At 42.2% G+C, this 17794-nt stretch overlaps 1 protein-coding gene across 3 annotated transcripts; it reads left to right on the forward strand.

The window, feature by feature from the left end:
- Window positions 1-295: 295 nt before the first annotated feature.
- On the forward strand, window positions 296-11660 carry vgll3 (vestigial like family member 3). Of its 3 annotated transcripts, none has more exons than XM_033032612.1 (4): window positions 296-643; window positions 2508-2748; window positions 4736-5209; window positions 10028-11660. In XM_033032612.1, exons 1-4 carry the CDS (start codon window positions 530-532, stop codon window positions 10069-10071), a joined length of 873 nt encoding a protein of 290 aa, XP_032888503.1. In that variant the 5' UTR covers window positions 296-529; the 3' UTR covers window positions 10072-11660. The 3 variants fall into 3 exon arrangements, with proteins under 3 accessions (XP_032888503.1, XP_032888500.1, XP_032888501.1); XM_033032609.1 differs by lacking the exon at window positions 10028-11660 and adding an exon at window positions 8107-8539; XM_033032610.1 differs by lacking the exon at window positions 10028-11660 and adding an exon at window positions 8107-8539 and having other exon boundaries at window positions 2511-2748.
- Window positions 11661-17794: the final 6134 nt, after the last annotated feature.

Consider the following 17794-nt stretch of genomic DNA (forward strand, 5'->3'; position numbering starts at 1 on the left):
ATAGGCGAGTTAACAAAGGAATGAATACATAACAGCATAATGTTATAACATAGAAACAAAGAACTGCAGATGCTGGTTTACAGAAAAATTGTTATACTGTATTGTAAGTGTAACAGCACGGGTAACAGATACACGGCGTGTTTGTGGTCATGATAAAAAATAATAAAAGAGCGCACGCCTAAAGGTGAAGCTGAAACTATTCAGTGTTGTGAATGGGAGGCGTCTGTGGATATTTTGTCCAATGAAACTGACGGTGCTTTGCCCAATGAGGAGTGATCCCAGACTGTACAGGCGGAGTTGCTGATGCTCCGATCAATCAGCTCCAAACTTTACCGAGTCCCGGCAGCCGACAGGCGGAGGGTACTCGCATTGTCTTTATGCTAATAATTCGCACCTCTCTCTCTCTCTTGCCCTCTGTGTTCGCGTCTCCAGAGCGCACTTATAAAAAGCGAGGATGCGTGGGTCAAGGATCGATTGAGTTTTAAGCTGCATTTGTCGCCACCGTTCAATCCGAGTGACTAGGTCGGTCATGAGTTGTCTGGATGTTATGTATCATAAGTCTTATGGAGCGCACCAGTACCTACCATCAGCAGCCGCAGCCGCCTACACCGCAGCGTATTATCACCATCACCACTCGCAGCAGGTAAGAGAGCTGCCAGGCTATCTCTGACTGCTAACGGATTGAGACGAGCTGGCCGAAGGGAGGGGGGGGGGGGGGGGGGGGGGGGGGGTGCGGGAGAGAGAGAGAGAGAGAGAAAAGGGAGAGGCGAGTTAGCAGCTGCCTTGTAAACTGGCTACAAGTCAGCTGTCACATTCCGCTGTGGTTTCTTCATTCCGTTTGACAACACATGACGCGATCTCTTTGATATGTCTGACAAGCTTGCGCTGAAATTCCCTGCATAGCAGTCCGCGGTCGGAGGGTGTGCTCTTCAAAAGTTTCAGTCGCAAGACCAAAAACACACTCAGAAGAGGGGAAAAAACAAGTCTGATTCATGTATATATTATTCCCGCCCTGGGGAAAAAAACTGCAACTTATCTTCCTCCATGTAAATGTATCGAGATGAAACCCCCGCTGGATTTAATGTATCGAAACGTCATTCTAAAATAATTGGTGTTTTTTTAAATATATTATTGAGGCGCTTATTGTGGTGTTCAGTGAAATTGATTAAAATACAACATAAAGAGGAGACGCAAGGAACTGCAGATGTTGAAGTCTTGACCAAATGCAGGATCTTAAATGTAAAATAAATTAATTAATTTGGCAAATCCATTATCAACGCGATGAAGAGTCACAATTTGAGTAGATTCGAAATGCATCGTTGAATTACAACTACGGTAACAGTGATAATCACTGCAGTCATTTTCAATGGTCACTGAATCACAACGGGGAATAAGTATGAAATCAATCAACAACCGTATCGTTGAAATCAACACACAACACAATGTCAAAAAATAAGCGATTGAGCAAGTCTAAATAACTGAATGGATAGTCCACATCAATAATGTGACCAGGATAACACGGAACTGGTGTTGTTTAAAATAGCAGAGTGATGCGAATAATATTATCACTTCACTGTACATAAAGCCACGTTAAACGTATTCAAGATGTGAATAGTTCTGGGAGCAGACACACTGGACTACAGTAGCAAACCGTGGGAAAGCGACACATTTTAAAGGCAATGATATTGGATATTATGGGAAATGATATTCTAGAAACCATAACCAGATATTTGCATTTAATTTGCATTGAAAATGAAAGGAGAACTGTGGCCCTGGAGCACTGGCGGTTTCGCGTTTTATTTAAAATGAACCCAACACGCTATTTCTCCCTTCGTGAAATGACTCGGTGCACACGCAATGCCGAGCTAAAGACTCATCTTGAACACTTCCATTATCAGAACCGGGTTAGTTGATGATATGGGGCTCAAGTGCATTCCCATTAAATAAAGATCCAAAGCATTTTTACCATCCGATGTATAAAGGTACAGTCATAATGCTACCCAGCATTTAGTTCCACTAAAACAGATCACCGAAATACTTTGTGTTTAAGAAGGAACTGCAGATGCTGGAAAAGCGAAGGTACACAAAAATGCCTTCTGGGTTTCGGCCCGAAACGTTGCCTATTTCCTTCGCTCCATAGATGCTGCTGCACCCGCTGAGTTTCTCCAGCAATTTTGTGTACCACCGAAATACTTTGAATACCGATGTAACCGCTTTAGCGGTTCTTCCTGTATCTCAATTACTCCAAATCTATGGCAGGTTCATACTATAATTTGAAGCGTCTCCTTGTAAATGATAACGATTATTTACTATAAGGAGTGTTCTGTCTTGTATACCCAAGAATTCAATGTCAGGTTTTTTTTTTGTTTGGACGTTAACGCCTGTAACTTGTTCCCGACGCAAGCAGGCCAGGGGAACTTTAGATAGCGGTTTCGTGGCGCGATATTGCTGGGTATGAAGCAGGAACTCTAACCCTGAACTGCCTTTGGTTTCTATGTCCCCCACAGCAGAAGTTAGCCCTGTATAGTAAGATGCAGGAGTCCATGGAGAACAATTCGCAAGGCAAAGAGAGCGAGAAGGAGCAGGCTCCCGAGGCAGAGTACATCAGTTCCAGATGTATTCTGCTCACTTACGTCCAGGGAGACGTGGGCGCCGTGGTAGATGAACATTTCAACAGAGCCCTGAGCCACTTCAACGCGGACAGCCCGAGCTCAAAGACCCGCGCTTCATCCAGCACCTTGTGGAAAGGTAGGGGAAACGGGAAAACCTCGAATCCAATGAATATTTGGCGAATATTTTCCCAAAGACGTTTTGTTGTTTAAAAATAAAAGAATACTCACCTTACAGCATCCTGGAATACTCACCGCTCGAAATCTATTTAACATTAGATATACACAAAATGCTGGAGTAACTCAGCGGGACAGGCAGCATCTCTGGAGAGAAGGAGTGGGTGACGTTTCGGGTCGAGACCCTTCTTCAGACCGGCCATCCATTTAACATTACTACAGGTGCAATATTCGAGAATGTTATTCAACTGATGGTGGTGGTTATAACATTCGGTTTTACCGACCACCATTTCACAACAAACTTCGTGTAGAAATCAGCGACAAAGTGAGCGAAATGTAATTTCGACAATTCCACTAATATTTACAAAAATCAGCTTCACGTTTCCAAGGAGAGAGGCAGATAGCCAGAAAATTAATTAGTTCTGGTGGTACAGCCCAGTGGTATGAATATTAATGTCTCTCACTTCAGGTAGCCCCGGCATTCCCTCTCTCTCTAGCCCTCCCCCACCCAAGTCGCACTAGCTTCTCATTTTCACCCCACAAACAGCTTACATAAACAGCCTGGTTCTTTTATTAACTTTACTTTTTTTGCATCATTGTTCTGTATTTCTCCACATCAGCGTCTACATCTCTCGTTTCCATTATCCCTAGTGTGAAGAAGGGTCTCGACCCGAAACGTCGCCCATTCCTTCTCTCCAGAGATGCTGCCTGTCGCGCTGAGTTACTCCTACTTTTCGTGTCTTTCTTCGGTTTAAACCAGCATCTGCAGTTCCTTCTTATACTGTACATAGTTCTGCTGGTATTGGGAAAGAGAATGTGTTTGTTTTCTTTCGACATTTTGTTTGTTTTATTCATTTCTAGTATGGTGCAGAATTTACATTTGAAAGGGGTTTTTTTTGCTGACTGTAACTAAACTCTGCAAATCCTAAAAAAGTGTTTTTATGTGATGCCTCTTACCCAGGATGTCCCTTGTCTTTCTATTAACACTCAGCCAATGGACCCGTTCTGTTTAGAACACCGAGGCGATGGCATTTACCGCCCCCCCCCCCCCCCCCCCCCCCCCTAGTCGCAACAGAGACAGAGTCCCCCATCAGCCGTCGCATTCAACTCCGACATTTTCGCCACCTCCAACGGGATCCCAACACTAGTCACATCTTCCCATCTCCACCCCCTTTCCCCCTTTTCCAGAGACCGGTCCCTCCGCAACTCCCTGGTTAATTCATCCCTTCCCACCCAAACCACCCCCTCCCCTGGTAACTTCCTCTGCAACCGCAGAAGATGCAACACCTTCTCCTGCTCCCTCGACCCTGTCCAGGGACCCCGACAGTCCTTTCAGGTTAGGCAGAGGTTCACTTGCATCTCCTCCAACCGCATCGACTGTATCCGTTGTTCAAGATGTGGCGCAACCGGTGTTTAGTGAAATTCTCCAACTCATGTAGAAACGAGAATGACAAAACAAGACATAGACTGCTGGAGTAACTACTCAGCGGGTCAGGGCTACTGGAGTAACTCAGCGCTGAGCTACTCCAGCACTTTGGGTCCTAAAGAGTACGTGATAACGATTACTATAGATTTTAGACCAGTCTAAGATCCGCCAATGAAAGATACGATGTGTTATTCCATGGCCATCACGTTGGTTTTGAATTCATTTCGTAGCAGTGGCGTGAAACATTGATGGAAGTGGCGAAGGGATATGAAGATTTTTTAAATCAATGTTGGTTTTCTTGGCTACATTATATCTCTAAAACCTTTTATTAGACTAGAAGTGTTTATGGGGGCTTGTATTATATGCATGTATGGCTTTAAGCAACATTTATGCGTTTATTCGCCTCCCTTAATATAAATGTAATAAATGACACATCATTCACTCTGACGAGCTTGTTCAGGATTCTGCAAGGAAACTTCAAAACGTATATTAAATGTCGATTTCACGGTGATTTTTTTTCCAGAAGGATTGACGGTTTCTGCAAATCAGAAGAACAGCTTCCCTGCTTCCTTCTGGAGTAGCACTTACCAGCCCCCCGCACCGTCCTGTCTGAGTGGCAACCATCACGATTTCTCCGCTGCGACCGGCGGCGTCTTTCATTCCCCCGATTCCATGGCTTGGCCTGGACATGGACTACACCAGGCGGGCGCGCCGCCGCCAAATGCCGAGGCGTGGTCCTACACGTTGGCATCGCAGGGGAGTCCCAGCTACCCACTAGTGCACGACGTTTACCCGCACATGCACCACCCACACGCCCACCATCATAATCCGCACCTAGACCCTCGGTATGGGTCGCTGCTGGTGCCGTCCGTAAGGGCAGCCCGCATTGCCGCAGCGCCGGCTGAGATCACAAAGACAGAGGCTACTGCAGCCGCCGCTTCTCCCTGGACTGGAGCCTTTCATGGGACCCTGGACATGGTGCAGGGGGTTGACACAGGTGAAGAGATTGTTTTAATCTTTTAGATCGACCGTGGAATGTATCAACATTTTGTGTAAGAAGGAACTGCAGATGCTGGTTTAAACCAAGGCTGGAGTAACTCAGCGGGACAGACAGCATCTCTACTGAGAAGGAATTGGCGACGTTTCGGGTCGAGACTTCTTCAGACTTTTCTCTAGAGATTCTGTCTGACCCGCTAAGTTACTCCAGCTTTTTGTGTCAAATGGTTTCATTTTGTTTTACGTCGTGTTATTTCAAATAATTAAAGATGACAACCCATGTAAGTCACAGTGGAATGTTAGAATGAGAAGCACTCACATTTCTTGAGTGTTTCTCACAACTCCCACAACTTCACCACCATTGCAAATATAGTCATTGGTGTTATGAAGGAATCGAAGCAGCTATTTTACACAAGCTTTGTTCATCCAAACGGCAATGTGATAGAAGGACTAGATAGATTCATAGAGCTGTACAGCACAGAAACAGGCTCTTAGGCCTAACTCGTCTATACAGATTTACAGATGCTGCCTGTCCAGCTGAGTTACTCCAGCATTTTGTGTCTACCTTCGATTTAAACCACAAATCGCAGTTCTTTTACACAATTTACCTAACCTAGCTAGTCTCATTTGCCTGCACCTGCCCCATTATCCCTCCAACCCTTTCCTTTTCATGTACCTGTTCAAGGATCTCTTAAATGTCCTAATTGTACTCGCCCATACCACTTCCTCTGGTAACTCGTCCCATGTGCGTGCCTACGCTCTGTGTGAAAATGTTTCTCCTTTAAAACATTTTCCCTTTCACTTTTCACATGTACCCTCTAGTTTTAGACATTTTAGACCCTGGGGAAAAGACTGTGACCATTCATCTTATCTAAGCTATTCATCTTATCTAAGCCTTCATTATTTTATAAACTCCTGGAAGATCACCCCTCAGCCTCTTGCACCCCTTCCAGTTTAACGACATCCTTGATATGATTTAGTGATACTGATTGAGAGAAAGATTGTCCATGATGATATACTATTGTTCTTTGAAATATTGGACTCTTTGTGTCTATTCAAGAGACCAGCCAACTGGTGGGATTTAACACATCATCTGAAAGATACCACCTCCTATAGCACTGTTTCAATATCTTATTAGAAAGCCAGTCTCGATTTTTGCTCCAATACATGTTTGCAGCAAAAATCGGAAACATGGAATGTAATTATCAAAGGGGCAGTATTATTTAAATATTTTCACAGAATAGCAAAATAATAAAGGATGCAGTCAATGATATAATATGAATCATAGACATTTGCTGCACATAAGAAACCCTATAGAGCACATCATATCTGTATTCATTCTTTGCTAATCCCATTGCTCTGATGGCTCTGCAATCCTTCTTCATACCATCAATTTTATCCAAATTTATGGCAAACCATGCCACAATCATCCTCAATTAGATGCATAAAATGTTTTTTTTCTTACTGTTGATTGTTAATGTTTATTTTAAACTATCCAACAAGGGTATTTCTGTATTCATACAACCTGAACATTGTCAGTATTTTAAAAGCATGTAGTAGATAAATTGATGAATTGAAATAGCCCCTGTATCACAATTATAGCTTCCCAATATTCACATCATTCTGATTACGCTGCACCAATTTAATTTCCTTTTTGTAATAATTTATCCAGTGATTTTCATCTATTATTTTTTTTGGATGTGGATATTCCTGGTAATGCCAATATTTATTATTCTTCTCAAACACAATTAGGGACAGGCGGTTCTTCTGGTGAAGGTATTCTCAAAATACAGTTGAGATGGGAGTCCTATGATTTTGACCCAGCAATGATAATAATAAAGTGAAATACATCTTAGAATGGTGTAGGAGTTGGAGAGGACACAACATGTGTCCTGCAGATGCAAATGCTGGTTTAAACTCAAGATAGACACAAAAAGCTAGAGTAACTCAGCAGTCAGACAGCATCTCTGGAGAAAATGATTAGATGATGTTTTGACTCAGTTTGAAGAAGGGTTACTCCAGATTTGTGTGTCTATCTCGTAGTTGGAGAGGTTACCATGCGCCTGCTGTCCTTCCTTCCTACTGGTAAATGTCATGGTTTTGTGCTGTCAGAGAAGCCCATGCAAGTAATTTCAGTGCACATTATAAACGATACCTCCTGCCACCACAATGCCCTGTTGGTGGAGGGAGTGGAAGTCTGGTGTGCGGAGATGTGAGTTAATCAAGCAGGCTGCTTTGTATTGGACAGTGTTAAACTTGTTGAGTACTGTCAGAGGCAGCACACATGCATTCCTGACGTACCCTGTAGACAGTGGATAAATGTTGGCTATATCACACCAGAGGCTACACAGCCTCTGACCTGTTCTTGTAACCACAGTATTTATACGGTTAGGTTAGTTGAGGTTTGGTGGCTAGTTTTGGATCATTGTCACATTTTAGTATGAAGCCCAATGTCCGAGTCCAAATGAAAAGAAAAAAATACCGCCATAAAAAAATGACTGGCCAATAGCATTTGCAATTCTTCTCCATTTTAAACACATTACATTTATCCTAGCATCTTACACACACACACACACACACAAATTGGATATTCTCACCAGAACTGTGGAGAGAGGAACATAGTTCATATTTCAGGTCCAGAATTTATTTATACCCTACCTATTTTTCCTGTTTAATAACTGACTTTCCCATCCATGATAATAGTGTGCACCCTTTTAACAAGCTTTCTATGAAACCACTAAGTAAATGCTCTCTGAAAATCCATTTAAACCACACCTCTTGTTTTCCCTTTATCGTCCTTTGAATCACAGTTCAAAGCTTTGCAGTATTAAAGAATTCCTAGTGACATGCCATAAGAAGTTTCTGAATGATTCACTTGAGGTTTACGAATATTTTCAGAACCGGTGGGCCAGATCCCATTCCTCCCACCTGCAATCACCAACCACAGTCTCCTCACATCAGCACTGACCCGGTCTGGATGATCAGCGCATTCTTGCTGCTCCAAAACATCCAGAACTCCAGTGGTTTGATATATGCAGTAGCAATGCCTGGAGAAGATCTACCCACAAAATTGCTTTGTAAGTTTTGACTGTTGACAAAACCCTGGCTGCAGAAGAAACCGATAAGCAATGTTCAATAGTCTTTATATCTACCACATAGTCTGAGACATTTAAATGTTAAATATATTTTTCAATGTTAACAAAAATATTTAAGTTAAATCATTAATCTGAGAGCGCCATAGACCCGGGTTCGATGCTGAGTATGGGTGCTGTCCGTACGGAATTTGTACGTTTTTCCTGTGACTGCATGGTTTTCTCTGTGTGCTCTGGTTTCCCCCCTCATTCCAAAGATATGCAGGTTTGTAGGTTAATTGACTTCTATAAATTGCCCCTAGTGAGTAAGATACAAAAGTGGGATAACATAGAACCAGTGTAAGGGTGATCGATGGTTAGCATATGGTCCAAAGAGTCTGTTTCCAGCTGTATCTCTAAACTAAGCAAAGCTAAATATTCCCCCCCCCCCCCCCCCCCCCGCCCATGCCTTCTACTGTATATCCCTACAATCCCCATAAATGTCAACGAGGGACCATATCATGCACCAGGTCCAGCTTGGTGCAGGATTCCAGAGTATATTTCCTCAGTGTGATGTTGCTCAATCTCAGCTCTGGCCATCTCAATCCTGAATCTTGCACATTTGACCAATTATGTTTTGAAAGGCTACACTTGCTGCTGCAATTCTCTACATCTCTGGCTTTTGTCCAACCATCTCCAAATCAAACTCTCCTCACTTGAATCCACCCATCACTTACCTGACTTAGTCCTGTCAAAACCTCTCTTCTTGCATTCACCCCCCATCCCCCGCAAATACAATCAGTCTGAAGAAGGGAACTAGCTCGAAGCGCATCCTCCAAAGATGCTACCTCACCTGCTGAGTTACTCCAGCATGTTGTGTCTTTTATTGTAGACCAGCATCAGCAGTTCCTTGCGTTAATAATTCTTGACAGATCATGTGCAATATCTTTTATAGCTACAGAATAATTTTGGTTCACGTTTTCTTTTTCTATCAGATAGCTTTGCCTGCCAAGCATATACCACAGACTTCACAAAACATTACACAACAGAGCAAAGTATCATTGTAACTGCTATGTTTAGACATTTGTTCTCATCATCATTTCCTTTGTTTTACCCATCCTTCACCATCTTCCCGCTAATGAAAACAAATTTGTTTTCTCTCTTTCACAGTTCTAACCTAAAATGTTAACTGTACCTCTTTCCATAGTTGCAGCCTGGCCTGCAGAGAAGACTGCTTCGTTTTTGCCAGTCCTATCTAGCCTTTAAATTCTAATTTTCACATTTAAATGTTCAGAAACTCATTTCACATTTTTTATGTTACCGGTTAGTCTTCATTTCATTATTCAATTTAGTATTAAGCAATACACGAATAAAAAAATAAAATGAATTTATAGGACTCTATGTTGCAGTATTTTATTACAGTTTAGAGTAAAATAGAAGTTAAGTCATCAATGACTTTGTTACTCAACCTCATAGATGGGTACAAACACAATATTCTGATGCACAGGTGATAGATGACAATGATGTGCCACTAATGTCAAGAGAGTGTACAAGTTGCTCATCAACCTTTTCTTATTCCAAGAAAGTTTAAAGCTTTTCATTTTAGGCATCAGTTTGAGAAGAGTTTCAAATATTTTACTTATTTTTATTTGTCCCAAAATGAATGTTGATGATTATAAGGTTATTGTTATTAAATTGGAAACTTATACTTCAAAGTTATTCTTTATATATTTCCATCTTTTTGTTAGGACGCCTACATCAAGAGAAAAGTAAGGAGCCCACTTGGTTCTAAACCAAAGTGTTCCCCCTTTATTCCACAACCTTTTAAGTTAAAAGTATCTACGTCATCTTGGTATTCGCCTTTTGTATGGTGGATCTTTCCCCGGCTAACGAAAAAATGCACCCTGCATTCTACTGGAATAAAATTGGGTGTCAAACAGACTTGTTCTGGAACCATTACAGTATCTTCAGAAGAATTGTTATAATGGAAAACAAAGGAGATTCTATTCTGAACAAACTGCCATTTTTTTTAAAGAGGAAAATAAAAAAAGAGTTTTCAAAGAGTGATGAAGTACATCAACAAGTATTACTGCCACAAGAAAACAGAACTATATATTTTCAGTGTCCAACAATGGGTTTCGTAGTATTTGATGTTTTTAGGGGGTCATTAACACAAGTAGAGTGAATATTTGCATTGTACATTTTCTGAGGGTGAAGCACTGGGTGGATTATTGTATTAGGCACAACTGAGAAAAAAAAACTTTTATTTTTGTGGTTTAAGAAGTATGTGAAGTGTTGGATTTTTTAAATAAATTTCTAATACAGTGATTGTTAAAAATTGTAATATGACACTACCAGGGATATCTTCATTTTTTCCTTACTTATTTAAATATAGTTAACCATTTGTGGACTGCAATGGCACTTTTATTATGTCCTGAGAAAACAGGTTTAAAGTATTTTCATTTCCTTTTGTCTGCCATAGGAACATGCTCAATGGCCAATATTTTTTTTGAGCATTTGCAGTTTAGTTTTTCTGTGAACCTGTTGATAAAACAAAGGAAATTATTTGGGAGGGGGCTGCTAGAGTATCTCTCTGGAATAAAAATAAACAAAGATAAAAGAGGACGGCGATTACTGGGGTGCGCAAGATTTGTCATCAAGATTCCGTAAATATATTTATTTTGAAATGTTTTTAAAAAAGCGATAATTTGACTTATTGCCAACATTTTTAGCAGAAAAATGAAAATATAAAATGTTTCGTCTTAGATCTAACTTTCTTTTCCATTAATTGCTTGTTGACAAATGTATCTGTACAAGTGAATTATTTTTGTCATGAAAACTTTTTCCTAAGAAGAAAACTACTCCCAGTAGCAACAAACTTGGAAATTACAGCTACTCTCCGACATAGAGGCGATAATGCAGCATTTTTCAACTTGGAAGGAAGTATTTTGTACTCGACACTCCACGCTGTCGGAGATCCAGCGGATGATAGTACTAAAAAAAAGATATAATGGAAAAGGTACTGCACACAAAAAGCTGCCAACGAGTTTAAAGCGTAAATATTCCGGAAGGAGCGGTGTTTCCGAGCCAATCCCCCCCCTCGCCCCGCCCCCCACCCCAGCAATGCGTAACGTGATAACGTGGTTAACTAACAAATTTGAAAATGTTATTGAAGAGAAAAGGCGTCTTTGGAAAAATAATGAATGGAGCCAGGATTCTGTGTTGAACATATTCGTTTCGAGATGTTACATATATTGTTTGTTTATAATGAAAATGCGTATTGAGTCAGGCAAAAAAAAAATGGGAACATTTTGTAGCAATTTTTTTCTGCGAATGTCAGTATTATTTGTATAATAAAACGCAAAACTCGTTACTTAAAAATCTTGAAAATATTGTTTACAAAAGTATGTGCAATCGTTCAAATGATCAAAGGAGATAACTGGAGAAACGAGTAACTGCAGATGCTGGAATCTTGAGGAAAAACACAAAGTGCTGGAGTTTCTCAGCGGGCCAGGCAGCATCCGCGGGGGATGTGGAGAGGTGACCCGCTATGTTACTCCAGCCTTTTGCGTTTTTCACGTGTTATAGTAACTCGCAGCCTAATGCTCAGCAAAAACTAATAAGCACATTATGCCATCCATACCTGTGAATGTCTTAGTTCCATTAAAAAAAAAATAAACATCAAACAACTATATTTGACACGCTATTTGCGCTCACCAAAACTGCACAATCAGGACGATTCTAGAAAGGTTCTAACCAGTATTTCGTCTTTATACAGAACCAATAAGCAATCCGATTCCCTCCGTGAGGCATTTTGAACCATCTGCCAAGATGTAACAAAAGCTTGTTATGAATTTGTTCTCTGTTGAGTTTTCCACAGCTGTTCGTGGTTTATGTGTTAACGGGCGGCATTCAGTTACAATAAACAGTGCAGACAGAGAAGATCAAACTATTAAATGTTAGGCACAGGTAGATTTAACCTCATGTTAAAAGCACCGTAATCTATCGAGTATACGGTTCAAAACAAAGGGATCGCAGTGACGGATTTAGAGTCTTTGGTTTACCCATTTCCAACATATTGAGCTTGTCGGAGGAATATACACGGTTGAAGTTTTTAACAACTCGTGATGTACAATATTCCATGTTTGTGCAGAGTACGTATTAAGGTCGGTCCGAAGATTAGCTCAGTCATAGAGTCATACAGCGGGGGAACAGGCCCTTTGGCCCAACTTGCCCACACTGGCCAACAAATCCCAGCTACACCAGTTCCACCTGCCCGCGTTTTGTCCAAATCCCTCCAAACCTGTCCTATCTGTATTGTATTTTAGCTAAGACAGACACAAAAGCGGTGTCAGGGGATATGGGGAAACGACAGGAACAGGGTACTGAGTGTGGGTGATCAGCCATGATCACAGTGAATGCCGGTGCTGGCTCGAAGGGCCGAATGCACTACTCCTGCACATATTGTCTATTATCTAAAAAGCTGGAGTAACTCAGCGGGCCAGGCAGCATCTCTGGAGAGAAGGATTTTACCTTCAATCACTCGAATTCACCAGCCAGTTTATAATACGTCAGTTAACCCCTTGATTGCACAGCTCACAATGACGCGCGTTTGCCATCCATACACGTGGAGGTCTTGCCGTGATTTGTTGCAAGGGAAACTGCGAGTCTACCAGAGAGGTCAATTACTCTCCAAACCCGCTGCCGTGACATTAATTTAACTCTCTGGAATATTTGTCCCTCTACCTTAATGCAACCACATCTCCTCTCTGTCAAGTAGATCAAACCCGCCTTCTGTTCTCTTTTAGATGGGGTTTTTTTTTCATTCCGATATCTTACCACTCGTTTAGTTTAGCTTAGTTTATTGTCACGTGTACCGAGGTACTGTGAAAAGCCTTTGTTTCGTGCTAACCAGTCAGCGGAAAGACAATACAGTAAGTACATGATTACAACCGAGCCATGGACAGTGCACAGATACACGATAAAGTGAATAACGGAAATAACGTTTACTGCTAGGTAAGGTCCGATTAAAGATAGTCTGAGGTTCTCGAATGATGTAGATAATAGTAGGACTACTCGCTAGTTGTTGGTAGGATGGTTCAGTTGCCCGATAACAGTTGGGAACAAACTGTCCCTGAATCTGGAGGTGTGAGTTATATACCTTCCCCCTCTCTATCTTGGCGTTCATCGCCCTATTTATCCCTTTAATACTTGTCCCTCGTGATATATTTATTCTTAGCTAAATCCTTACTTTATTCTGCAAACTGCTATTTCTTTCCTGCGTTTCAATCTATCCTTTCCCGAATTTTCCAAAGTAACTACACAATGCACTCTCGCCATTTGTTTGACATCAACATCTCGCCCCAGATACTTGGCGTCAATGTAGTTTGACCGGAGCTAATCTCAATGACACAGCTCTTTCTGTGAACATTACTGGACCCTGTGGCCGCGGACCGGAATCCCTGTTTCCCAACGTTTCCGCTCAACGACAAACATTTTAGAATCATATCAACGTGTTTACGCTTTTAAAAATCACCATAATTCGTCCATTGGATTTAAAAAAAAGGATGAATAACAAGCAAATAAACCATTAAAGTGATATTAGCGTCTAGGGCAAATGTGTGAATAGCCACAGACACAAACGAGAAATTGAAGAATAAAGTAGGATTAGTGTAAATGGACACGATGGCCAGCACTGGCTTGGTGGGCCGAAGGGCCTGTTTCCGTGCAGTATGACTCTAAGATTAAACATGATTATGAAAAATGAAATTCGTACACCATCTGTAGTGGAGGGGGGGGGGGGGGGGGGGGGTATGAATAGGGACTGGGCCCATTGATTTCATATTGCCTACATTGGAACTTCTTACGTTCGGGTGAGCTGGCAGCTTATTCCCCAGTTTCCCAGCAGTGAGCTGATCTTTCCTGGGCCAGGTTCAAGCGTGCACCGGGCAAGTTGGAACTGCATTTGGCAATTGGGCAATAATTTTGCGTTTCAGAAAATAAACATATAAAATATTGCTTACATCCCCTATTGTTTCCTTTGCAACATATTCCTCCTATCGGCTGCCACGTGAATTGTGATGTCATTACACCACCCTATGACTGAATGTAAACCCAGCGAGTGAAAGTGCGTCCGGGAAGTTCTTGCAGGGTTCTTTAGTAACTTGTCAGTTTCTTTGTTGAACTAAATTAAGGCGCATGTTGCAATCAAAAGCGCTTGAACAATTGGTTGGGAAGAAAGCCAAACTGTAAGAAAGACGCTGCCTAAAGTCAACTTGCTGCCTAAAGCCAAGGTTTACGCGGGTATCACACTCATTTGCTGCTGCATAAATGCATAACCATTTACAAATGGTCTCGTATCCTGAAAGTGGTGCACTGTGAACCACGGTTTCCTTTTGTGCGCCCTTGCAAAGTTGCACTAAGTGTGAGCCCGTAGTTTGCAAAGTCATTTAGTGGACAAAAGCAAAACTGGATGGTCATCCAAAACATACAAAAACTCTGAGAGTGGATAGTGCGCCTCGTTATCCTCTGCATTGGAATTTGCAGGGTTCCATATTCCACAAGAGTATCCATCACGGGTATATTTCAAGCTATTCCAAGTGCTAAAAAATCCAAAGTATTTCCAATTGTGTGTAGAGAAGTTGTCTTACCTTCAAGAGAAGACTCGATGCGTGAAACAGGCTCACTGTTCAGTCCAGAAGTCTAACTTCAGACGCGAACAATCACAAAGCGCGCGAGCTTTCCCTCGGAGAACAGAAGACCGAGACATGACATTGATTTTTTTTTAAATATTAAGAGTCCTGGGGATTTGATCAAATCATCTTCGCCACCACGAAACAGCAGAATATTACCCCCGAGGGAGTAAATAAATGGGGCGCAGTCCACCACAGAGTAAGCCCACACGTGGTCCGAGGAGTGAATAGCCTATTCTCATTCTTAATTCAAAGCAAAGAGCAATTCCGACACTTTCAATGGAAGTCACGGATTCTAAATATGTGTAAATGGTGCAGCTGCGTGCTGCAACCATGCACAGAGGCGCGCTTACAGCAGCTAGCTCGCATTAACGTGGTATTTTCACTGGAGCATACATCTGACATTAGTTCCCACCTCTGTCAAATTTAATGCAAGCTCTTTGAATTAATATGTGTGTGCGAGGAGCGTGCAACTAAATTGCTTTCAGATAGAATGGCGAGCAACTCCGAGGCACGGTATCACATTATTAGCTGGGGATGCCGCCTGCGGGTTAACCTGTTCTGCCCCATGGCTGGAGCCTGCTTCTTCGCCGATCATTGAAACATATTGGTAAATGAGTAGTGTGGCCACAGATGAGCTTGGTCACAGGTGGTTAAAACGCTGCCTTCTAACATCTCAACCTTCCCAATGAACTGCCGCCCGCTTGTCCAAGTTGTGACTGGTCAGCAAAGTTACAGTGTGGACAGCTAGTTTACACATAGTGTTGCTCTTGTTTGGCGAAGGAACAGGTTAACGCACGGTCGTTGTGCTGTCCCTTGTATTCTTTCTGTAGAGAAAACAATTAGAAAATGTTTACAATGCAATATAAAGCAAACGCAAAAGCCGGTTTATGGCAACGCTGGACACAAAATGCTTTGGAGTAACTCAGCGGGTCAGGCAGCGTCTCTGGGGGAAATGGATAGGTGACATTTTGCGTAGGGTCCCTTCTTCAGGTAGTGTACAACTGGCGAAAGAGTCGGATTCCGAGGGGATTCAAATCCAAACGCCACATTTATGTTTTGGAAAACTATCTGTACTGAAATTTGTGATCGTGCACATTTCCCCTTTTCACACCGTGGCTTTAACAATGGGCTCGTTCCGATTAGACAATCAAACGCCATAGGTTTGTAGGATAGCATTACTATAACACTAGGAACCAAACAGTTCCCATGGTGGGGGAAAAAACGATGTTACAAATATGTTATAAGAATGTCCATTAGATTAGATTAGATATCCTTTATTGTTATTCTGACCTTTCGGTCTGAACGAAATGCTGTTGCCTGCAGCCATACGTGTAATAATAACAACACAATAAACAATAAACACAAATTAACATCCACCACAGTGAGTTCACCAAACACCTCCTCACTGTGATGGAGGCAAAAGTCTTAGAGTTACTGTCTCTTTAGTGTAATGTTTAAGTTGCATCAGAGTGTGTAATTGATGGTATAAAGGTGAGCAGGAAAAACAGTGGTCTGAAACGTCACCCATTCCTTCTCTCCAGAGATACCGCCTGTCCCGCTGAGTTGCTCCAGCATTTTGTGCCTGTCTTCAGGGGAGGGGGAGGGGAGGAGGGGGGGGGGGGGGGGGGGGGGGGGGGAGGGGGAGGGAGGGGGGTTGTTTTTAGTAAACATAGAAATTAGGTGCAGGAGTAGGCCATTCGGCCCTTCGAGCCTGCACCGCCATTCAATATGATCATGGCTGATCATCCAACTCAGTATCCCGTACCTGCCTTCTCTCCATACCCTCTGATCCCCTTAGCCACAAGGGCCACATCTAACTCCCTCTTAAATATAGCCAATGAACTGGCCTCGACTACCCTCTGTGGCAGAGAGTTCCAGAGATTCACCACTCTCTGTGTGAAAAAAGTTCTTCTCATCTCGGTTTTAAAGGATTTCCCCCTTATCCTTAAGCTGTGACCCCTTGTCCTGGACTTCCCCAACATCGTGAGCAATCTTCCTGCATCTAGCCTGTCCAACCCCTTAAGAATTTTGTAAGTTTCTATAAGATCCCCTCTCAATCTCCTAAATTCTAGAGAGTTATAGTAGTTTCCGCTTACTGTATTTGCATCAATACGTTTAACTTCAGTCAGATCCCGAACCTCTTTATCGCCCACCAGTCGACACAGTTTAAAATAGTTTATATCTTCAGTTTGGAGGTACACAAAATGCTGGAGAAACTCAGCGGGTGCAGCAGCATCTATGGAGCGAAGGAAATAGACAACGTTTCGGGCCGAAACCCTTCTTCAGACTTACTGATTCTCTGACGTTTCTTGGATAGGGAAAAATTCAAATCCTTTCTTTTTCTTTCTCAGCGACAAGCTTTGCCAAGAAACACCTCCTGCTTGTTTCAGGTCACATTGCCAAAGCAATCCTCAACTGACAGCAACACGTATTGTGCATTTGCACTGTTGCCGCTCTATTCTGGAGCTCTATAGACATTCATTTGAGCGACAGCACAGACTCCCGCATTCTTCAGCTATTTTCTGCTTGACTTCGGGCTCAAGCTGCGACGCAGACTTAAGAAATTGAAATGCTTTTAATAAGATAAATGAAAAATAGGAAACAATGCAGGAAGCCAGACAAGGCATTACCGAATATGGGGGAAACAGAACCTGTCATCTTGGCTTTATCGGTTGCAGTTCCCTTTAGCTAAGTTATTGAGGCCACACCATTAGCCCCTAATTACAATCCAAATTTTATTTCTGAGAATTCTCAGTGGTTTATTCGTGGTGCCGATAGTCTTTTCTTATCGGAACATGCAGCCCCAAAAATAGCAAATAA

This window comes from Amblyraja radiata, chromosome 14, assembly GCF_010909765.2.
Source record: "Amblyraja radiata isolate CabotCenter1 chromosome 14, sAmbRad1.1.pri, whole genome shotgun sequence".
NCBI classification, from domain to species: Eukaryota; Metazoa; Chordata; class Chondrichthyes; order Rajiformes; family Rajidae; genus Amblyraja; species Amblyraja radiata.